Genomic DNA, 24,717 nt, shown 5'->3' with positions numbered 1-24,717 from the left:
AAGCGAAAGTATGTTTCAAAGTTCATTAAACAAAAAGTGGAATTGCTGCAACAAATGGATAAAGGCATATCCTTTGTTTATCTAAACTTTGTTTATCTTTAACACCGGGGAGCGCAATGAATTGGAAGTTGATCTGTCAGCACTATCCTTATCTTCAGGGCAGATGTTTTTATTTTATTTGGCTCATAATTCCTTACTAAATGTAGTATTTCATCTCGAATTACTCTGTCTTTGATATGATTTAAATCAAATTCTTCGTCATTATAATTGACTTCCGATAGCGAATATATACAGTCAAAAGTGACAGAGGTTATTGAAAACGAAAAAATTTCGATTGACAAATTAGTCGGTAGACACAGCAATTATAGGACTTGAACAGCGGAACTTTGTAACTGAACAAGAAATTATGTCTGTTTATAGAATTAAAGAGAATGTATTATCACATAAAAAATGAAGCAACTTAAAACAACTTACATTGAAAGAAATGTTTAATAAAGTAAACAAATAAATATTAAGCTTTTTTTTTGTAAATTTTGATACCCTTTAGATCATAATTGTTCTTTATTTCATAAATTACGGTTTCATATTTTTAATTTTATAATTTCCGCATGCCATCTTACCAGATTTAAACTGATGATCTATAATCCGGAATCGCCGAAGTCCCGACGAGTCCGGATTAACGACTTTTGACTGTATATAGCTTCTCAATGAAACAAAACTATTTGTAAATTTCACTTTGCAAGATGGGAGTATGTTACAGATTGTAAAATAATTAGTATCAGTATTTACATTTAACTACTATACTTTACCTATATTTTTCAACTTATGTTTTTATTTTATATTTTTTTGTTGTGGAATGGCAATGTGGGTTGTTGGATTCTAATGTTGACAGAATGTAGTGTTATACTTACTTCGTGTTTTTTTGTTAGCAATGCTAATTTTAAGCTACATTCAACTAAATAGATAGTTGTTAATTTTTAATATTTTCATATTCATTCATCTGGAGAACTTGTAATAATTCATTTGAATGAATTAAAAGGGATTAATTAACTTCTATTTTTTGATGCTATTACTTATATTTTACTGGCATCAAATGACAGGAATTTATTTCTGATTCAAAACAATGTTTCAAGCAGTAAAAGGATTTAAGAAAGAAGACCTGTTGTATGTCGGCGAAGAAAATTATGTGACATTACTTCAACTGCATTTGGAATATCCACAGCTTGTTACAGATATTTTGGTAACAACTGTTAGTGAAAGAAGACAAAAAAGAAGAGCGATGAAAACAAACAGAATATGAAAAACAGGAAAAAGATAAAACTGGCATTGGCACAAATTCATGCAAAAGCACCATCAACAAGGTGAGTCTTACAACTCTGTTACTCTCACCACGTCTAAAAAGAAATTTAATATACCAAAATTAGTTTAGGCAGTTTGGTGGTAACGCTAAGGATTGGCTACCCTTCTGGAGTCAATTCCAACAAATTCATAATGATGAAGAAATTGCACCTGAAATTAAATTTCAGTACCTTGTTCAAGCTACTGTATGTGAATCCTGAGCAGAAGAAATTATAGAAAGCTTCCCAACAGCAGAAGCCAACTTTGCCAAAGCAAAACTCTGTCTTGATGAGATAAACTTTTGGTGGAGGTTTATGTTAGACAGTTGCTAAAACTAATAATTTTGGTTCAGAAATATGAACAAATCTCAATGGCATCTCTGTATGATACACTTGAATTGTACCTTAGAGTATTAGAGACACTGGGAGTGACTACTGATAAATATGCTTCGATATTTTATCCCAGAGCTTCTTAAAACTTTTTTAAACCATGATCCCATTTTATGACCAAGATTTTTTTTGTGACCACAGATATTCAATACAAAATTTGTGCAGAAGGCAAGGATAAGGAAAATATATCTCAAGATGCAAAAAGGAAAATAATTTTGAAATAAAATTTTAAAGAAGATCAACAGAGCCCTCTAAATATGGAAGGAAAGAAACAGTATGACAAGGATTTTCAGCTTCATTTGCAGTCCCAATCTATGTCATTATATAAACCTAATAACCTGTTGAATCCACATGTGATAAAAGACAAAGCTCATATTCAAAAACTAGCTGAAGTAGACAGAGCTGTAACAGTGTCTCTTCCTATCTGAATGTACACTGATCCATTTATGCCTACATATACAAGAGGCGGTGTATACTAATATCCATCTCTTTACACTGCTGTTAATCATCAAACTGACCCCTCAAAAGTTTGAAACACCTGTCGGCAAATGAAAACCTTAAGTATAAATACAGAAGAAATGCTAAAAGGAGTAATTGATTTAGTTTTTGAAAAAGCAATTGATGAACTAAACTTGATCCTTTTGTTAATATGTGCAAACAATTGGCACAGATCAAAGTGCTTTCCGCTGGACAACCTGGATTACAGGTAAATTTCCAGAAGCTGTTACTTACCAAGCACCAGAAAGAGTTTGAGCAAGATAGAACTGATGAGCTTAAGGGGGAAAGAATTAAAGCCATTGGATCTGTAGATCCTGAAAAGAAGAAAGAGCTGAAATTAGAGTATGATGAAGAAAAGAAAATGAGATACAGGCAAACTAGGCAATATAAGATTCATCGGAGAACTCTTAAATATGCTTATTGAACCTATAATGCACGAGTGTATTAAGAAGCTCTTAAGTCAACAAAAAGAAATCACTTGAATGTATTTGGCGGCTTTTTAAAATCATGGGCAAAGAATTTAATGAAGGAAAATCCTCTGAAAATTACAAAGAACTCAGCACGATCCTGAGTGACTGTGAGTCAGATGATGATACAAAATGATCCAAATGAACTGGTACCCCTGACATCCAGAATATTTATTCATGGAGGCAGCAACAATGAAACTCCAGATCTGGGCAGTGTGGCCAATCTTCCTTGATAAAACACACAAAGTATGTGAAGATGTTACACAAAAATCTTAAAGATTTAGAAATGAGTACCTTGCTCTTTTAGTCCAGAAGCTAGTAAGAAGAAATGATTTTTTAAACATTGGTGATGCTATTCTAATTGGGCAAAATCATGTCCGATACACTATTGGCCTCTCGGAATAATTTTAGAGATATATCCTGGAAAAGACAATGTTATGAGAGTAAAAACTCCAGAAGTGAGATGATACATCCTTTTCAAAACTTTGTCCATTAGAATTGTTGGCGAAAATGAATAGTAATGTCTTGATGGCTTCTAGAAAAAGTGATGTATCTGGTGGAGATATTCTTGACTTCTCCGTTCACTTATACTACCGAAGTGAAGCACCCTCTCAAAAATAGATCAGGAAGAACAATAATAATGCCTTGCTGAATAGATTTGTGAACTTTGTTTTTTTATTTAACATGTGTAACTGATTATGATTTAAGTTTTACATTCACAAATTTGAAAATTCTACTTGCTCTAAATTTGAATTGCAAAGTTCAATGTGTAAATTTCACTTTGCAAGATTACAGATGTGTTACAGATTGTAAAATAATTAGTATCAGTATTTAAATTTAACTACTACATCACCAATGATTTTTCAACTTATGTTTTTGTTTTACTTTTCTCTGTTGTGAAATGGCATTACTGGCTGTTGAATTCTAATGTTGACAGAATGTAGTGCTATACTTACTTGGTGTTTTTTGTTAGCAATGCTAATTTTAAACTACATTAAACTGAATAAATAGTTGCTAATTTTTAATATTATCGTATTCGTTCATCTGGAGAACTTGTAGTTTATTTGAGCGAATTAAAAAAGTGTCCTTAACTTTTGTTTTTGCAGCTGTTATTTACACCACTATCAAACTGTAATATAGATGGTGCCACAAGGAAGGAGAATATATCCATTAGTTTGTAGTAGAATCTCAAATTTTGCGAGATGATCTTGACACACCATAATAAATTTGCATTCTCTATCTCGCTGAGACTGGAAATCAATAAGATCTATCTGACAAAGGGAATCAAATTCAGGAAAATCATAGGTTCCATAACAATGGCCTTTATAATATCTTTTTGTTTTTCTGGCAGGGCTTACTCATAAAGGTGGATGAATCACAGAACATCATTACATGTAACATTTTATTGTATTTGGTTGAAAATTCATTCAACATTTTGTCATGTCTTCCGAGTACAACAAAAAAATTAGTTTCATGAATTATGTGAAATAATTCAGTGTCTGTAATGTGATTTTGTACTGTACTGATACCATCTTTAACCCTCTCACTGCGCATCCCGCGATTTCCATGGACAACATAGAAGTAGTAAAATTTGCGCAACCCGCGATTTCCACGGATGAATTTTTACCGTCTATTTAACTGTGCAACAGCCCTTTTCTCGTTCAAAGTTTCCTTTCAGCTTTTCAGTGATGTTTAATTGTTTATTTAGATGTGGGCTAACAGATGGCATTAGTTGTCCACATTTCTGCCAAATATACCAGACTACGTAATGTAGCATTTTGCTCACGCTTCTCACAGCTCAAAGATGTCTGGCAGGAAGCGTTTCATGAGTGATACAACCTATATTCCTGATGATATTTCCAACACTGATAGTAGTTGTGACTTCGATTTCAAGTATATTGAAGACAGTTATAGCGAAACTGATGAGAATTTCTCGGATTCCTCTGCAGATAGTGATGAATCTGAAAATTCAGTTTCTATTGAAAACGTTCGACAGTGGTTGATATGCAAAATATTACATTATACAAATATTTTCATTAGTATATATGTTTTACCTTTGTATTTTATAAAATAAATCATAATTTAACCAATATTAATTTTCAAAATTTTCCTTTTATACAATTATTCTTCAATTTCAGTATTCTGACAACTTTTTTTCTATGATCTAATTCTGTATTTAAAAAACACTCTTTTACAAAAATTGTTTGTACATTTTAACTCTAAAATATATGTAGATTTGAAATATGTAATAAAAAATACGCAATTTTTGAACCTATTTTGATAAAAAAAGTATGCAGTGAGAGGGTTAACAAGATAAATGAGTTTACTTCTGTTTCCCACAAACATCACATCACAAAGATTCAGCAACCACTATTCCCACGGTTACTTCTTAGTAGTCATTTCAGGTTTTTTTACATTATCTATCAACTTCTAGTACGTAGTTGCGGTTGAAAACAAACTGTTTTTTCCAGCATTAACTTGATGCTTAGACAGTCCATCTTTGAATCATCGTTGCATGTCTATTGACTGTGACTCCTTCTCCAACACTAGATCTTGCTCATTCATTTTCATGCAGCACAGTATAAAACTAATTTTTTTTAAAACAAATTTAAGTAAAATCATGTGCATCGCCATGTGATATTCGAAACGAATTAGGGATGTATTTCATACTTTGCTGGTTTGTCATTTGGCATTCTATATAATGCCTAGCCAATATGTGAAATGTTTAATCGTTTCACACACAGCTTGCCGGTTTTCGGGGTTTTTTAAAATACCTAGGTATTCTATAGAATGTCAGATTTTATACTTTGTTGATAACATATACATAAAATAACAAAAGTAAATTACTGAAGCAAAAAAGTAGTCAAAACCATATTGTCTAACTACAGCAAATCCTGATTTAATGATTTTAATTTAATGATTTTTCTCAATCTAACAAATTTTTCCCACAGAAGTCGATACAGAAATCTGGATCTGACCAGTTGCAAACGCTGCATGTGTGCTACAGACAGTATGGAATTATATACAGTACGAAGTTCGAAATCCGGACTTCTGGGATTTTTCTGGATATTAGATCATCAATTTAAAGCTAGTAAGATGGCATGTATAAATTATAAAATTAAAAATATGAAATCATCATTTATGAAATAATGAAGCATTTATGTTCTAAAGGGTACAAGATTTCAAATGATTTATGTTCTAAAGGGTACAAGATTCTAAATGGTATCAAAATACACAAAAATAAAAGTTATGTTTACTTTATTAAATATTTCGGCTGATCTTTACAATATGGTAACTGGTAGTTTGGCGACATTTTGGAGGCGATAAAGGTTACTACCTGGGATTTTGGTAATAATGTGAGCAGTACTCAGTTCCGATCACGCATTATTTTGTGTGAGGGAAATGAGAGATCATGTGATATGAATGGACGAATTACGGTTCTTTAATTGGAAAAGGGGGGAAATCGGGAAAAAATCTGGAAATTTTGTATTTGCCTTTATTCTGTGTTGTTTGAAACAGTGTTCGTTAATTTTTGAATCCCATGGCCCTAACTAAAGTGAATTCGAAATGGGTATTTAGTGGGACTGAAAGGGGTAATAAGTGTTTCTTTAAGATTGTGCGAGATAGAAGTAAAGATGTTTTATTAAGTTATTTATTTTACTTGGTACCTTGGTGTGAACTATAAGTATGATTTTAAAGATCCTGAAATAGAAATAAGAAAAGTTTATCGGACACGTAATCAAGATTCTGAAAAAGAATAGGTAAGTTAGTATTTTTAATTATTTGAGGATATTATTTTTATGCATTGTTCTAAATGTAAGGTGGGAAGGAAAGTAATTTGCGTAAACGTGCATAGAAATAATTTAAATATTTGACATAACCATTTGTAATAACCATTTGTAATAAAGTAAAGGTATGAATTAGTTAGTGACGTTTGTAATATAATAGATAATGTAGAGGTAAAAGTTTTTAGATATTTTATTTATTTTATACGGGGAAATGTTCATATTTGGAAAGGGTATGTACTTTTTCGCGATCAGGTAATTTCATATATGTTCTTTTTACCGGGTTTAAAGATTCAGAAAATTGTTATGCATTTTCGTGAAATTTTTCTACTTTATGAGAAAAAAGCAGTGTACATGGATATAGTGAAGAGTGTGCGCAATACCATTTTTGTGCAATTCTGGGATGTTTTTTTAAGTAAAAATAAGTCGACGTGTACATGGTTTAGTGATATTTTAATTAAATGATAGTTATTTTGTGAATTTTATGTTTGTAGGAATTTGGTATACGTTTAAGTTGAAGTAAACGTGCATGGAAATAATTTAAATATTTGACACTAAGTATTTGTAATGCTTGCGGTATGAATTCGTTGGTAACGTGTATAATATAATAGATGATTTAGAGGTAAAAGTTTTTGGATATTTTATTTATTTTATATGTGGAAATGTTCATATTTGGAAAGGGTATAAACTTTTTCGCGATCAGGTAATTTCATATATGTTCTTTTTACCGGGTTTAAAGATTCAGAAAATTGTCATGTATTTTTGTGAAATTTTTGTAATTTATGAGAAAAAAGCAATGTACATGGATATAGTGAAGAGTGTGCGCAATGCCATTTTTGTGTAATTCTGGGATTTTTTTTAGGTAAAAATAAGTCGGCGTGTACATGGTTTATGTGTATGTGTTATTTTGAAAAACACGTAAGGAGTATGGTATTGTGCACTTTTTCCCAATTTTGCAGTGAATATTTGTCATGATTAAGCAGTTTTGTTAGATAAAATTTCTAGCATAAGTGTAATTCGGCTAGTAGATTGTTGGAAAAAGTGTTCAGTAGATAAAAAAAAAAGAAACATGTCTTCACGAAAAAAAAATAGAGGGTTGCTGTAGGAGAGTTGGTCGGCAAATTTTCGCCAAAAAAGCGCGAAGTTACCATAATGTAAAGATCAACCAATATTTCTTTCACTATAAGTTGTTTAAATTGCTTTGTTTTCTGTGCCAATACTTTCTCTTTAATTCTATAGACAGATATAATTTCTTGTTCATTTACAAAGTTTCATAGTCCAAGTCCTGTAATTGCCGTGTCAAGAATTCCGACCAACTTGTCAGTCAGAATTTTTTCTTTTTCAATAACTTCTCTGTCACTTTCTTCACTATCAGTGGCAGTATTTTCTAGATCTAGAACCATACTACATATTTTGCCATCCATTGATTGATTGATGATTTGGATACTGTCATCACCAATGAAAAATTTCTGTGAACTCCTCTTCTTTCCTGAATTCTGGTATTCTGGTACCCGGTACGGACATGCGAGCTCTGGCACCGGTTCTCACTTTATGTGAATAACAAATCAGTTACTCTTAATTCAAACAGCGCTAAATGTTATCTTTTGGCCTATGAGTATCATTAAGAAAATCTATTTTTAGCATATGGAAAGAAATTTTTGTTAAATCTTTCTTCGCATTTCTTAGCACACTTAACTTAAATCTGTAATTGGATAATACTTTTTGGGTTAATCTTTGTATTATGGTAACTTGGCGAATTTTTGGTGACCAACCCTGCTACAGCAACCAGCTAGTTTTTTTTTGGACGCCATTTTGTTTCCACGAAGTAAAGGCTTTTTTTTTTTTTTTTTACTGAACAGTTTTTTCCAACAATCTGTTAGCCGAACTACGCTTATGCTAGAACTTTTATGGAACAAAAGTGCTTAATCATGACGAAGATTAGGTGCGAAATTGGGAGAAAGTGCAGAATCGCAAACTGCTTGCCGCGTTTTTAAGAATTGCACATACACGTCGACCTATTTTCACTTAAAAAAACATCCCAGAATTGCACAAAAATGGCATTGCGCACACTCTTGACTTTATCCATGTACACTGCTAAACTCCTAGCTAGTAACCTTTATCGCCTTACCAAAATGTCCCCAAACTACCTGTTACCATATTCCAAAGATTAGCCACTTTTTGTTATTCAATTACTAATATTAAAAAATTGTTTAGACATCGCTGCATGAGTCATCACTCAAGCTGTCATGTGTTGATAAACATGCCATGATGAAAGCAAAATATAATAAATAATGGTTCACTATGTTGGTGTCAAGGGTATAAAATATTAGCTGGTGTAAAATCAACAATGTTTCAGTTTTAGATGTATGCCAAGCAGATACGCGGCTACGGAGCTAAACTATTTTTTGCTAAAATGATTATTTCTTCCATAATGAGGTATTATATTTAGTGCCAAAGTTAGATTAAGAATCAGGACTCTCTGCCTGTTTCACTAAGAGAGGGGAAAATCAAATGAACATGTGTAAATCATACACCCCCCACAATAAAATTCCTAGAAAAATTGGTCAGTGGGACTATGAGGTCCGGATTTTAGATCATTTTGGATATTAGATGTTCGGATCTTGGACTTTGTACTGTAGTATCAAACCCATTGATTAAAAAATGTTAGATTAGATCAGGGTCAGCTCCAAACATAGTCGACATAGTTAGCGGCTTATGGCATGAATATTTGGAGCATATGCTAGATAAGCTTTTCTTATTAACCGACAATGAAATGAAAGAACATTTAATTTAAAATGATTATGTTTAATTTATACAAAGCACTAATAGTACTCATCATCTAGGGTACTGAAAATGGTGGAGCTGGGCCTATTTATCACTACATATGATCAAACGCAATTTATATGCAATTACAAAGAACATTAAGAATACTTCTGAAAGGTGGGAATTTTCACATTACGTACTTTCGATGTTGATTCATTAACTTTTAAGGTACAGTAATGATACAGCAAGCAATGGATCCTGCTCACACAATACAACCATACTTAAATATTTTCAGACTTTGCAATAAAACATTTCTGAGATACTTTACATATAGGGAGAAGAGAGCAAAAGAAAATTCATTAAATATGTTATTTTATATTCAGCAAAATACTTATCCAAATGTTGGGCTTGAAAGTTGAGAATGTTGATAAATACACACAAGTGAATCAAATATCTTTCAACAGCCATTACAAATGTTTACATAATCGTCTCACCAACTTTCAATATATATCTCTAATAAGAATAGTAAGAGATTCTTCTAGCTTAAAATATTCTTTAACCTGTAATATATGTTCACATTCGTCAACAATTTTTATAATGAAATCTTTTGAATTAAGAATGAATTTTCTTATAGCATGGTTTTTTCTGAAAATTACAATTTTGTAAATTTGGGTAGATTTACAACATGTCTACTACTATAAAACTGAAGATCTGATAATGAATACTTTAAGCATGTCATATATAAAGCATTAAAACAAGTGCTCACAAAATGCTGAAGTCCTTACGATAATTCCCAAATACATTATTTAATTCTAACAGATTAATATTAGCTTCTTGCTTGAAAATTTATGTACCAAATTTTCTAATTCTTTGATAACAATTAAAGAATTGTGAATTTTATTGAAACGCACTAAGCACAAATTCTGGGAAATTACACAGGATCATGAGTAAATCCGGTACGAATGCATCCAAGTTTTAAGTATAAACATGAGTGTTATTATCCAGTACTATCTACAGGAATTATGAAATATAAAGTATTTGTAAAAACATATTAATTTCTAACCTGTATTTGTAAAAACATATTAATTTCTAACCTGAAAACAAAATTTAAGGGTGAATTTTATGTTAACTCGTCCGGAAAGTATATAGCGCAAATTCCAACTTTATTTCAGTTTTGTGAACCCTTGAGATATGTACTACTTCTAAATTAAGACTTTGATATCATTATTTTATTTGATAATTAATAATATTTTCAATTTCAATTATTACATGTATAAATATTCAAGTCCAAGAGAAAGTACATGCTATTATAAACATTAACAAAGAAAATTTTACCATTTAGGGTTAACTGAAAAATTATTTTAGCCTTAGGAATAAAAGAATAACATAAAATCTTATTCAAATTATATGAAAATTTAGATTCTAAATAGTTTTAAAATTTGAATATACCAGCGTCATTAGCAGAAATGACTAACAAACGAAAATGCAGTTCAATGTTTATTCATATAAAAGTGTTAACTGTCATTCTAAATTAAAAAAAAAAAAAAAAATACTTACAGGTGGAAATCTTGCATTATATTTCTTCTTTTTACTTGGCATAATACACACTAAGAATGTCAGTAATCTTCAAAATAATACGATTATATAATTTCTTTGATACGACAATTTACACGCTTAAATGAATTTTATTGTCCGCCATCCTACTTAATGATGTTAAAATTCGCCTATTCAAGTAGTGCAAAGATTTAAATTGATAAAACTACTCCTTAAATTATAACTTAAGCATAAAAGAGAACAATCTAGTATTATTAAATGCCACAGACTGAAATTTCATACATAATTTCTGACTCGAATTATATAATTTAAAAAAGAACATAAATCTCCGTTAAAATACCTGTGTATAAATACACAAGTCAAGCTGTACCACGCGGCGTAACGTAACTGTTATACGTGTCACATTCGGTTGTGATACATGACAGGAAGAAAAAAAAAAAAAAAAAAAATTAAAAATAAGGAGGCGTTTAGTACTCCAACAAAAGGTGGATGATTTCAATTGTTTCCCGATCTCGTTTTACTTGCTCTTAAATGTAGACTAGGAAAAAAAAAACGTCAAGACGTTTTAGCAAGCTTTGTACATTACAAAGGGTGGTTTCCATTTCTGTTGTTGTAGTTGGGTTTTGTTTAATGTGAATGAAGGGTAATTAATTTATTTCGCATTATCAATTTATATGTATATTCGAGATGAGTAAGGATAAAACTAAATTTACTGTGGCTATTAGTGTTAAAAAAGAAGATGGGAATGCCCTTGTTTATTATAAGGTAAGTTTCATTGGTTATTATTTTAAAAATTATATTTTTTTATTGTAATTGGTGTTATAAAAATAAGTATGATTTTACACCGTAAAATAATTCTGGTTGATAAATAAGTGAGCTATTTAATAGCATATTCATTTAAAAATGTTTCATATTAATGAAATTTCGCAGGTCAGATCTATTAGTGTAATTTTTGTGTTTGTTTATAAATGCATATAATAAATAGATGCATTTATTCAAAGGTATTTTTCTTTTTATCTATATTTTTGCAGTTTTTTTGGTGCATAGAAATCTGTGTATTATTTCGAATATAGCACTGTATAGAAACTAATGGCATATAATAAATAAAATTTTTTTTTATGAAATTTTATTCTTATTTTATTATTAACTAACTGTAGTAGTTTTAAAGATCATAATCGATGCATCATATTTAGCAAAGGTCTTGCTCCAATTTTGTGTTAATACAAAATTACAATTATGAAATATTTTTGTACAATTGTGCGATTATAATTGGTAGTTTGTACCATGAGAGAGAGAGAGAGAGATAAAAATATATATTTTACATCAGACTGGAAATGTGGTACATGGTAGTTTAATTTTAAGAGTTATTGAAAATATGCATTTTGATTGAAATATTTAATTTTCATGAGTACACGTACCAAATTAAATAATATGATTTTCATGATCATTTATTGTGATAGCAATTTATTTAATTTGGGTTTGTGTAGTTCTACATTTTATTAAATGCCAGCTGCTATAACCATATAGACAAATTATTACTGCACCTAGAAGGAGCGACATCCTGTCGCTCCTTCTAGGTGCAGTAAACATAAACTTAGATGAAAGTTTAAAAAAAAAAAATTCATTTCATTAACAGGTTACCTGACAGATATGCAAAACTTAAACAATAATAGAAATTAAGTCTGCATTTTGAAGAGAAATGTCAAAAAAAATTTTAAATCAAATTAAAATGTGAAATACAAATGAACACACGCCTGAGTGAACTATGGCTGGATTCCTAAATATTTGCAAAGCAAATACAGCTTTTTAAAGCTGCAGCTGACAAATCAAATCAAGTAACAGGGATGCATCAGTTGAGCAACAACTTTGCAAAGCTGTCCAAAACTCTGTTCAAGTTCAAAAGCTTTGCCTATAGTCTTAAACTTATTTAACTATAATTTAATCATAATTCTTCTGATCCATATTATAGCTGTAATTCAGTTTTATTTCTTTTAGCAGTCATTGCTAAAATAATGGTCCTGAGAGACTGTTGAGATACATTTTCAATACTGACTTGGTTGTCTGCGTCACTAGTGCCTTTAAACTATTTTCAGTTTCTTGATATTAGGCTTTTGGCTACTTTTAGGTCTACTTAAGTCTGTTCTGCTCCTCTCCCAATATCTCAAGCCTTCAGTTGTCTTCTTAATGACATGTTCTACCTTCCACATGTGAAAATTTTATCGAACTATTCATATGATGCTTTGGCAAGCATCATCTTGCACTTTCCACTCATGCTAAAAAAATGGATATAAAACTTTGCATATTTTTGTGTAATGAAGATGGACTGTGTGATTATGTGATTGGACCATTGGACTGTGTGATAGTGATAAACTTGAGCTACTAACCACCTTATTGGACTTCACTTAATAGAATTAATATGCAGTACCTTTTTATAGTAGTTCTTTAAATTTTCCCCACCAGTATACTATGATCTTTTTACGGTTGAGAAAAAAAAGCTGCAGGGATTTTCACTTTTATGCACGGAGGTGAGTTATCAAATAACTACAAAATCTGGAAAAAGAAATCAGCTATTTATTTAAAAATTGCTCTGCATTTTTTTCATCCCATGGCAGATGATTTTCAACTAACAAGAATGTGCACTTAATTTACAAGCATGGAGATATGTGAATTGAAGAAAATTTTGAAACTGAAAGCTGTTGTGTAACCATATAAGACTGTAGATTGGGCCTGTGTCGCCAAGTTGTGAAAATTTAATGGGGCGTCATAAATTTTTTTGTGGAATATTTAAGGTTGCTATTCAGACTCTGTTACTACACTATTTCAAATTATCACTTTACAATGTTTGTGACAATTATATGTGCAATATGGCTAAAGTTGGGCAGTGGATTTTACATATCTGATTAGGTTACAAAATAAGAAAGAAAGGTTATGTGATGGATTGGTGTATGATAAAAGTATCCGAAGTATAACATGAAATTAATTGAAAAGATTTATATGATTGGTGGTTGTTGAATATACGAGGTGAAAAGTTTGTATTTGGTGAACATTCACTAGGTAAAAAGTTTATATGTTTGATTATTGAACACATAAAGTGGAAAGGAATGTAAGAAAGAGTTCTTGCTTTTCTGAGAGACATAAACTGTAAGTTTGATTATTTCATTATCGTATTTATAAAGCAGAAACATGGGAATCAGTTTATTTTTAGTGACGATACTGCTATAGACTGGAAGATGTTTTATTGAGAGGTATATGTGAAGTTGCACTTGAGAGAGAATGATGTACTTGGAGGGCCTGGAAGTTTGGTTGGAGTGTTGTTGAAATTGGTAAAAATAATTTGGCAAAAGAAATAACACGATGGGAAGCCCTTGGGTGGTAACTAAATATCTAGCCCATGTCCTCCGTTACTACTACTACTAATATCTAGAGATACTAATTTATTATCAGATCATTTTACCCAGTTCTTGAAAGCAATAAAAGTTCATCTGCCACGAGATGTAGATATATGGTTGGAAAAGGGTTTATACTTTTTGAAAATTAATAGATTATTATTTATATGCTGTTGAATGATTAGAAACTTTTTTTTGGCAAATGCCTATTATATGTTGTTAAGCACATGGTTGAAATGCATTTTATTTTGAATTTTATCTTATTTTTTATTCTTTATTTACTAAAGTTTTAGTATAGATATGAACAAATATGTTTTTGTACATTATAAATCAAAAAAATCAGAGTGGCAAAAATACAAGGATTTGCTGAACTCACGATTTTTTTAAAATGTATTGAACTGGCCCATAATCTGCAGTTTTATCAAGTACTGAATTTTAACAGTGAAGTAGAGCCCATCTGAAGGGTTGCTATAATGATGCAACATCAGATGCAAATTAAAAAAGCTAGCCATACTAAGCATTTTACAAGTATTACCATTTTGGTAGTTTTTAACTCAAGGGTCACTATAACCAACAAGTTCCAATGTTCCTGATACGTGCATCTTGAACTATTAAAATTTTGACAGTTTCTGATTATCCACACCTCCACCAAAAATCATGAACTCACTGGTTACTTTTAAGAAAAACAATTGTTTGGGTATCTTTAGGTCTATTTTAACAATGCATCCAGTAACGCTTATTTTTTTTATTTTCATTACTAAAAAATTAAATGCTTACCTTTTTCAAGAAATTCTTCTAAAATCTTTTTGTGCTCTTGTTTTTTCCTATGAATATAGCAATCTAACTCAGAAGTCAAACAACAAAAATCAGCATCAACTTGATGAACAGGCCAGCTGCATTAGAATTGCTTTATATGGGGTATATTATAAACACCCAACAATAACAGTACATTTTTGTGCTACCAACTCTCTTGGTTTTAAACTTCATGTTTTTCATCACGTCTCCCAGTAAAACTCCAAATTGCCTAATTTTTTATTTCTGAATATAGATAGTATCATTTGAGCACAAATCTAGAAAAAATGTTTATTAAAGCTATGAAGTTTCAAGAAGAAAAATTTTAAAAACATAAAAGCAACTACTTTGTTGTCTTAATTCCTGCAAATATATAGCTTAAATTTGTAAATTTCTCTCCTGCTCCCCCTCCTCCAAATGTGATTTTTCAGAATAATTTTTCTAATTCATTGTTTGGAAGTTATTTGAATTGTTTTAATTAAAGGAATTTGTAGAGCATTTTAAGAAAGTTTAACTAACATTTAATAAGTAAATATTGTACAAAGTCCGAGATCCAAACTTGTCAGGACTTCAGGGATTCCAGATTTGGGGTTTTTCCAGATTATTAGATTGTCAGTTTAAATCTAGTTAGATAACATGTAGAAATTATAAAATTAAAAATACGAAATCATGATTTATGAAATGATGAAGCATTTAGACCTAAAGGGTATCAAAGTTTACAAAAAATGGGAGGGGGAGCTATTTATGTTACTTTGTTTTTTGTGCTAATACTTGCTCTTTAATTTTATAGGCAGACATAATTTCTTGTTCAATTACAAAGTTCCATTGTTCAAGTCCTGTAACTGCTGTATCAAGAATTCCAATTAACTTGCCAATCGAAATTTTTTCATTTTCAATAACCTCCTTGTCTCTTCACTATCAGTAGTGGTATTTTCTACATCTAGAACCATAGTACAGATTTTGTTGTCCATTGATTGATTGAGGATTGGGACATTATTATCGCAATGAAAAATTTCTGTTATATCATCATTTATTACTGCTTCTCCACATTTCTTTGCAAAATCCATCAATTGGAAAATGTCATCTTTGGTTTGTGATATACAAAAACCTTCAGATTTGCCGCTATCATCTTCATTATCCTCACCATGAAATATTGTAGCTGGCCATAAATTACGCCAAGCATTTTTTAAAGTATCTGGAGACATATCCTCACGATCTTGCAATGCTCCACTTAGCAGGTTTATGCTAAAATACTTCACAAATTCTTGAATATTCTAGCTATTATTAAAAAAAAAAATAGGTACTTTTCCGTTTTGCTGGCGCAGGCAATAAAGTCGCCAATAATGGTACAACTGATGCCAAACGGAATATCCTAGCTAATAACCTTTACTTTAATGTATTAAAGAACCTTATCTTTTACACCTCATTTTTCAAAACATTTCACAGCCATTTCTTATCGAATTTTTTCTTTCAATACTGGCAAACAATTACATCGAATTTTTACCAGATAGTTCAATTTAATGCCCTAAGGCCATTCACTGTACGGGTTAAGTCTATTAGGATGCAATCATGCCGCTCACCCTAAGGTGAAAATATAGAAAGGCAAAGTCAAGGGTTATAAATTGATCAAGTCTAATGAGAATGCACTAGCGAAGTAAAGCACTGCAGTTTTACGTAATTTCTGAGTAAGCTATTCGTACGAATTGAAAAAAATTCTTGCATTTAAAGTGGTATTCCAAATTAAGATTTAACATGAAATTAATGTAGATAATTACTCAGCGAATTAGATTTTGTAGTGTAGTTTACGTAAGATGAGATCACTTGGGGTCACATGATATGAACCGGCGAATCAAGATGTTGAACAATGAAAGTGTAGTAAATGTTTAAATTAATGTCTTTTTACAAATTTATTGTCTTTATTTATTGGCTTTTTCCAAAATTTTAAACAATTTTAAAATGTTAATGCCTTTAAAATAGAAAATTCTTTGAAGTAACATTTGTTAACATTTTTTATGTGTATACTGTATGTTGTTGCCAATAAAGTCTGCTTGGCGAAATTTGCACCAGCGAAACAGAAAAGTACCAAAAATTAAAATAGGTTTTTAAAATCGCTTCTTTATGTTTGCATTTCTGAGGAGGCACTATTCCGATATCCATAGGCTGAATAATGAACATTCAGTTTGGAGGAAAGAATAATACAGATACATTATCTTTCATTAAAACGTTAAATGACGTAGGAGCCGAGCAGTTATCTGCAATCAGGATAATTTTTACATCATCAGGTAAACTAACCAAATTAAAATGTTGTGGAGCTTCCGGTATGAAATGATTTTCAAATCAATCTGTCATTGTGTCGTGCATGCTGTGTTATTTGCACGATATATAACAAGAAAAATCTTTACTTCTTTAAATGCTCGAGGTCATATATTTTTTTCTAATTACTAAAAGTTTACACTTGTGCGTTTCTGCAGCGTTTGGACATACTAAAACTGTTAGTCTGACTTGGGAATCTTTGACACCATTTGGAGCCTTTTTTGTAGAGGTTGCCAAGGTATGTATTTCGCTGTACATATTGCTAGAAAAGACCAGTTTCATCAGCATTGTAAATTTGTTCTGGAGATAGCTTTTCACTATTAATGAGTTTAATGAATTCATCTGCAAATAGTTCAGCAGCTTCAGTATCAGCTGAAGATCGAGGTCGTGTATTTTTTCCGATTACCAAAAGTTTACGGTTGTGTGTTGCTGTAGTCAAAAGTCGTTAATTCGGACACCCATAATCCGGACCTCAAAGCTACAATCTTTCTGCGCATGCGTAGCGTCGACGCGCGACACATGCGCATAGGCGTTTACGCGTGCGCGTAAGACCTTTACGGCTGCAAATATGCGCGTGCGCATAATACGTTTACGCATGCGCATTTAATGGATGACGGACAGTATAAGCTAAGCTAAAATTATCTAATTCAGTTAATGTTGCAGATTGCGTTGTTCCTTAATCTTCGAATTGGATCCGGCTTATTATTTTTTGCAGACTGTTAGAACAATTTTATAAAAGTAAGCTTGAACTTTCGATTATGTCAAATAGAATTTCCGATATATATTTACTAATATGTAAAGGATCTACAAAGCGATAGTATGTTTCGAAGTCCATTAAACAGAAAGTGGAATTGCTGCAAAAAATGGATAAAGGCATATCCTTTGATTATCTAATCATTCCGAAATATGTTTATCAATTTCAGGCTGCTCTGTGGGGGGGAGGGAAATGACGCGGCGCGCAATGAATTGGAAGTTGATTTGTCAGCACTATCCTTATTTCAGGGCAGATGTTTTTATTTTATTTGGCTTATAATTCCTTACTAAATGTAGTATTTCATCTCGATGTACCCCGTCTTTGATATGATTTAAATCAAGTTCCTCATCATTATAATTCGCTTCCGATAGTGAAGAAAGTGACACAGAGGTTATTGAAAACGAAAAAATTTCGATTGACAAATTAGTCGGCATTCTCGACACAGCAATTATAGGACTTGAACAGCGGAACTTTGTAACTAAACAAGAAATTATGTCTGTTTAATGGAATTAAAGAGAAAGTATTATCACATGAAACGAAGCAACTTAAACAACTTACATTGAAAGAAATGTTTAATAAAGTAAACAAATAAATATTAAGCTTTTTCTTTTTGTAAATTTTGATACCCTTTAGATCATAGCTCTTTATTTCATAAATTACGGTTTCATATTTTTAATTTTATATTTTCTGCATGCCATCGTACCAGATCTAAACTGATGATCTATAATCTGGAAAAATCGATAATCCAGAATCGCCGAAGTCCTGACGAGTCCGGATTACCGACTTTTGACTGTATAATGAATAATTTTTCTATTATTCATTGCAAGTGGGATGCCGGAATCCACAGTAAAAAGTTCCCTTTTTGTGTTTTTATCTATGCAGTCAACTTTCCAGTGCTGTACTCCTCGCATAATTTTGACCTTTATCTATTTTTTGCAGCAATTCCACTTTTTGTTTAATGGACAACGAAACATGCTTTTGCTTTGTAGATCTTGTTGCAGCTGCATAATTAGAAACTCTTTTTGACATAATTGAAAATTCAAACTTTAATTGTTATAAAATTGCTGTAATAATAAAAGTCTTCACAAAATAATAAGCTAGATCAAATCAGAAAATTAAAAAACAGTGCAGTTTGCTATATTAACTGAAATTCCTTGCAATCAGGAAAGAATAATTTTAGTCTAGCTTAATAGCATCTGCTATACATTATTGACTATGTATCATGAGACTGGCAATGAAAGACAAGTTGTTCTGCTAAATTTTGTCTTTCTTTTATCGCACGCTGAGACAATTAAGCCTGAATTGTATTAGTGTAATTATTTGCTGCACTTAAGTCTATTTCTTGCACATGCTTAAGGCTTATCTGAGTCATCAATAAATAAATTCCCACATATATGTAATGCTTATTGAAAGCAGGGATTATCGAGATATCTTACTGCCTCTGCAGGTCCTAAATTCTTCTGTCGAGTGCCTCCCTAAGTTTTAAGTTTTTGCTGTCCCTAAATTTTGGGTCCCAGTGCTTTTCCTAAATTCTAAAAATTTTGTCATCCCTTAATTTTGTTAATTTGCTTGATGCTTCTCTAAATTCTAAAAATTTTGTTTTCCTAAAATTCTGCCTCACTTTGTGGCTATACGAGTTCTAAGGCTGGTTCTGGGTTTATGTGACTAACAAATCAGTTATTCTTAATTCAAATAGCACTGAATGTATTTTTTTGGCCTGTGAGTATCATTAACAAAATCTATTTTTAGCATATGGAAAGAAATTTGTGTTAAATTTTTCCTCTTCAATATTTCTTAGCACATTTACTAACTTAATCCTGTAATTATTGCCAAGCATTGTGTCTGCATGAAAGGTTAGCATACTCTTTGTTATTCAACTACTAATATAATTAAAAAAATTAGGCATCGTTGTATGAGTTATTACTCGAGTTGTTATGTGTTGATAAACATGCAGTGATGAAAGCAAAATATAATAAATAATAATTCGCCAGGTTGGCATCAGGCATATAAAATATTAGTAGGTGTAAAATCAATGATATTTCTATATAGAACGTTTTGGTTTGAGGTGTATGCCAAGCAGATATGCAGCTATAGAGCCAAATTATTCATCACTCAAATTTATGCTAAAATGATTGTTTCATCTATAATGAGGTATGTTATTTTGTGCCAAAGTAAAATTAAGAATTGGGACTGTATGTTTCAGTATGGAAGGGGAGGGAAAAAATGTACGTGTGTAAAGCATACAAAAAAAAGTTCCTGTGTGGGGGAAGGTCCGCATGTTGGATCATTATGCACATCGGACAGTGAAAGTGCAGAATCGCCCACTGCTTGGCGCATTTTTAAGAATTGCACATACGCGGTATCCATGTACACGTCGACCTATTTTTACTTTAAAAAAATCTCAGAATTGCATAAAAATGACTCTTGACTTTATCTATGTACACATCGACTTATTTTCTTTTAAAAAGCCAAAGAAAATTGACAAAAATCCAATTCTTCTTACTCTTGTAAAAAGCGACAAACAAATAAGTGGGTGATTCTGCACTTTAGCCCATTGGACATCTGGATCTTGGACTTTGTATTGTATTTGTGTTTTATTTTGTTTTAAATCTGTAAATGATACATCACTAATTGCTTATTGTATTAACGTGATTACATTATTTGTACATGCATAAAGCGAATATTTTACTTTAATTTTTTTACTAAATTTAGGATTTTCCCTATGCTTTAGCCATGGGATTTCTGCCAAAAAACGCCAACCAGCCTATACTTCAGGTGGTGAATAATTTTATAACAGTTTGTTATTGTTAATTACTGAGTGGGCACTAGGCAGTAAACATTCACTATCACTTCATCGTTTTGTTTGGAATTTGCGATGTTGCTATATTTCAGCATACCAATGTTTCTGCTCTCATCCCGTGGCAGAATTTTGAGATTTTTTGTATATATGATGATATTGTTTCACGAGTGGACTGAATTTTATATGTGCACCAATTCAGTACAATACGCATTAATTATAATTATATTTTCATTGTGATTAAAAGCATTTTGATGAATAAAATTTTTCTTACCACCTTACTTTCACAGTTATGAAGTTCATTAAAAATTGCAGAATTGAATGATAAATCATAACTTATTATTAAATTCACTATTTCTAAATTTTCGTTCAATATATTTTATGTGAAAATTATGTTACATTAGACTTGCATTTGTACGAACTTCCAATTTATTCCTTCTGTTCTGTGTAAACAAACATTTTCCCCAGTTCACAAGATTGCTAATCAGTTGGTGACTTTTTGTGGAATGTGTCGATGGCGAGAAAATACTTCTGCCGCCCCCCTCCTGTGGCTGCTGTTGTCACAAATGTTTAATATTTTAGTGTCTCTTATCATCTAAGATGTAAACTGTTTGATATATTTAAACACCAGTGGAATGCTTGGCAGTGTTAAACTTTTCTGCTGCCAATTTTCAGTAGTCACAAATCTTTATAATTAATTAAAAGGGAGGGAGAATTCTATGATACATCATGAATTGTGTACTTTTATAGATTATTATATGATTTTGCTCTGTACAAACAACTTTTCTTTTAAGATTAATTTATAATTTCATTAATATGTAGTTGAATATGCATACATTTTCTATGTAAAATTATTTTCAAAATTTTTCTTAAATCTTGAATTTTACTGTATTTTATAGCAAGATGGTGAAAGATTTGAATATAATTGTACGATCAAGTTGAATGTTGAAACAGTTTACAAGTTTCTACTAAGTTTTCGACCTCCACAGAAACTTAAGTATGTATGTTTTTTTTTAGCTTTGGTTTGAACACTTGTGTAGCATTGCATTGCCAAAATATGTTCTTCATGTATATAATATATATCACTACATTTCTTTTATATCAACTTTTTAATGATTTTTTAAGGAAGTTTAATTTATTGTTTAAATTACTCCCAAACGTCATTCTTTAAAATCAAATACAGAACAAAGTCCGATCGATATTCAGACTTGTCAGGACTTTGGCAATTCTCATTTCAGATTTTTCCAGATGTTAGATCATCAATTAAAATCTAGTAAGTTGGCATGCAGAATTATACAATTAAAAATAGAAAATTGTGATGTATGAAATAAAGAGCATTTATGATCTAAAGGGTATCAAAAAAAATTAAAAAAAAAGCTTAATATTTATTTGTTTACTTTATTAAACATTTTTTTGAATATAAATAATTTAAGTTGCTTCTTTTTTTTTTGCGTGTCTCTTTAATTCTATAGACAGACATAAGTTCTTGTTCAGTTACAAAGTTCCACTATTCAAGTCCTGTAATTGCTCTGTCAAGAATTCCAACTTTCAATTGAAATTTTTTCATTTTCAATAATCTGTCACTTTTTTCACTATCGACAGAGGTACTTTCTGGATCTAGAACCATACTACAGATTTCGCCATCTGTTAATCGATTGATGATTGGGGCATTGTCATCACAATGAAAAACTTCTGTTATATTATCTTCATTTATTACTGTTTCTCCATATTTCTTTAGAAAATCGATTAATTGGAAAATTTCACCTTTGGTTTGTGATATTCGAAAACCTTCAAATTCACGGCTATCATGTTCTTCATCCTTACCACGAAATATGGTAGGTGTCCATAAGTTATGCCAAGCATTTTTTAAAGTATCTGGAGACACATCTCCTCATGATCTTGCAATGCTACATACAGCAGATTTTATGCTAAAATATTTCGAAAAGTCTTGAATAAGCGTGCCATTGTTTAAGAAATTTAACACGGATTTTAAAAATGCTAATTTAAATTTGCATTAATCAATAAATTAAATAAAAAAAATTAAGCAACTCATTGATTACCTAAGGATGAAAAACGGGATTTGCATATTGATAATATAAATTAAGACCCAAATGCACTTAGGCCATCTCGAAATAAAGTCTGGATTTATTTTTATTTACTCAGAACAACAAATCTGCAATACTATAGCTGACTATTTGGAACAAATTTTTACCAATGATTTAAATCAAAATACAGATGAAGATACAGAGAAGATTTTATCACTTCCCTTAACTCGCAAAATTACTCGGATACCATCTCTCATACAGATAATGAAATTAACAACATCATCAAAAACCTTAAGCAAAAAAAGCACCTGGATATGATCATATCAATAATAATTTTTTTAAATGCTGCCTGAAATCTATAAATGCTTGGTAAAAATTTTCAACAGTTATTTTGATGTAAATTATTAATGGTTTAAATTACTTCTCTACTGGAAAATTGCTATTATTATTTTTAAAAACCCTGGGAAAAGCTTCAAATTATGTCAAATTTATCACCCCATCAGTCTTCTGTTGGCAAATTTCTGAGTGAGTTATTCAAAATAGGCTTCAACAGCTTCTTGCTTAAAGGTCACTGAACAGTTCATCAAATTATTAACCGTACTGATAAAATTGGAGAAGTTTGGAAATTGGAATTTAAAAAAAAAAAAAAAAAAAAAAAATGTTGCTGCCTGCTTTATTGACGTTGAGAAAGTTTTCGATAAAGTTTGGCATGAGACTGTGGTATCTTAAATTATTCAGATACCTATGTCCAATTCCTCTCATTAAAATTCTAAGGAGTTAACCTCACTGACCATACTTTTAAAATTAGAATAAACAGCACTACTTTGCAGAAAAGCCTATAAAAAGTGGCACTCTCGAAGGTTTGATCCTTGGCCCAACAATTTTCAATATATTCATTAACGATATCCCCATGCTCTTGGGTACCATTATTTTGAAATACGGAGATGATGCTACTATCATGACCCTAGTCTATGAACCCCATGTTGTGTAGTTGTGCTTTGACTTATCTCATTTGCCTGACAATGACATCAGAACAAGCCCACAAAATTCATCATTGCAAGGAGAATAAGATTGCACCTGTCATTGGCAAAGCCTTGAGCACTAGACAGGTGACAGTATGACTTCACTGATTACCGTCTCCAATTTTGAAGGAGAGCATCGTGGAGGGATGGGTCCGAGGGTCTTCCACCCCACTTCCCCTACTGCTCGCCTTTCAAGAGGACTTTCAATCTGGCACATATTTAGAGTGCCTCACAACACTGTACAAGCATCTATCCCTTCTCCAGGATTTCAGCCCGGGCCCTTTCGGTATTGCAGTAGGCTCCCCTAACCACTATACTGTCTGTGCGGCATGAATCCTGTAAATACTTTTCATCTTCCATAAATGTTTCACCTCTGTTATGAAGTGAGATACTATAGGTGGTGCTGACGCGCCAAAAGAGTTAAGCCTTGTAACTCATGAAGCGTCAATAAAGAGCACAATCTTGTAGCGCCATTCTTTTATTCTTCCATCTGTTTATTGTATAATGTTGTGTATTATTATCGTAATAAATGTTGTGTGTGAATTTCGTTTAATCCTTGGAAATATACCGACCGCAAACAGCATCCTGTAAACTACACCTCTGCAGACTTGGAGCTTTCATAATCGCTCATCTACATCTCTTTAAGCAACATAGTAAGGACGTGACAGCTAAAATTGGTCGGTAAGACTTTGAATTTATTTATTTCTTGGTATCGATCTTTGAAAATGAAATATAATGGATGGTTTAGCAAAAGAGAAAAAGCAACATGCTATTGTATGTAGTAAAGTTACTACACTTCAAAATAAACTTGAGA

The 24,717-nt window shown here is 31.4% G+C and overlaps 2 protein-coding genes across 6 annotated transcripts in view; one reads left to right on the top strand and one right to left on the bottom strand.

Annotated features, from left to right (window-relative positions):
- NC2alpha (negative cofactor 2 alpha) overlaps nt 1–10,937 on the bottom strand; it is a 49,273-nt gene extending 38,336 nt beyond the window's left edge. For 2 of the 5 annotated variants that reach the window (XM_085816021.1, XM_085816025.1), the window contains exons 1-2: nt 10,798–10,935; nt 2,460–2,539 (exon numbers count right to left, since the gene is read on the bottom strand). In XM_085816021.1, coding sequence (XP_085672147.1) covers nt 2,460–2,525 — 66 coding nt within the window. In that variant the 5' untranslated portion in view covers nt 2,526–2,539; nt 10,798–10,935. Of the gene's footprint in view, nt 1–2,459; nt 2,540–10,689; nt 10,714–10,797 lie in introns of those variants that run through there. The other 3 variants (XM_085816022.1, XM_085816024.1, XM_085816023.1) reach the window with 3 other exon arrangements.
- A 482-nt stretch (nt 10,938–11,419) lies between these two features.
- Nucleotides 11,420–24,717, top strand: part of LOC146997827 (CB1 cannabinoid receptor-interacting protein 1-like) — a 36,835-nt gene continuing 23,537 nt past the window's right edge. Inside the window, exons 1-2 of the mRNA XM_085816026.1 lie at nt 11,420–11,559; nt 21,736–21,833. Of these exons, the coding sequence (XP_085672152.1) occupies nt 11,482–11,559; nt 21,736–21,833 (176 nt within the window). The 5' untranslated portion in view covers nt 11,420–11,481. The remainder of the gene's footprint in view (nt 11,560–21,735; nt 21,834–24,717) is intronic.

Source organism: Stegodyphus dumicola, chromosome 4 (genome assembly GCF_044657685.1).
Source record: "Stegodyphus dumicola isolate Sdum_Otavi_A_Nest chromosome 4, ASM4465768v1".
Classification (NCBI taxonomy): domain Eukaryota; kingdom Metazoa; phylum Arthropoda; class Arachnida; order Araneae; family Eresidae; genus Stegodyphus; species Stegodyphus dumicola.
The sequence above is the reverse complement of the archived record's forward strand: the minus strand, read 5'-3'. Positions and strand labels throughout refer to the sequence as shown.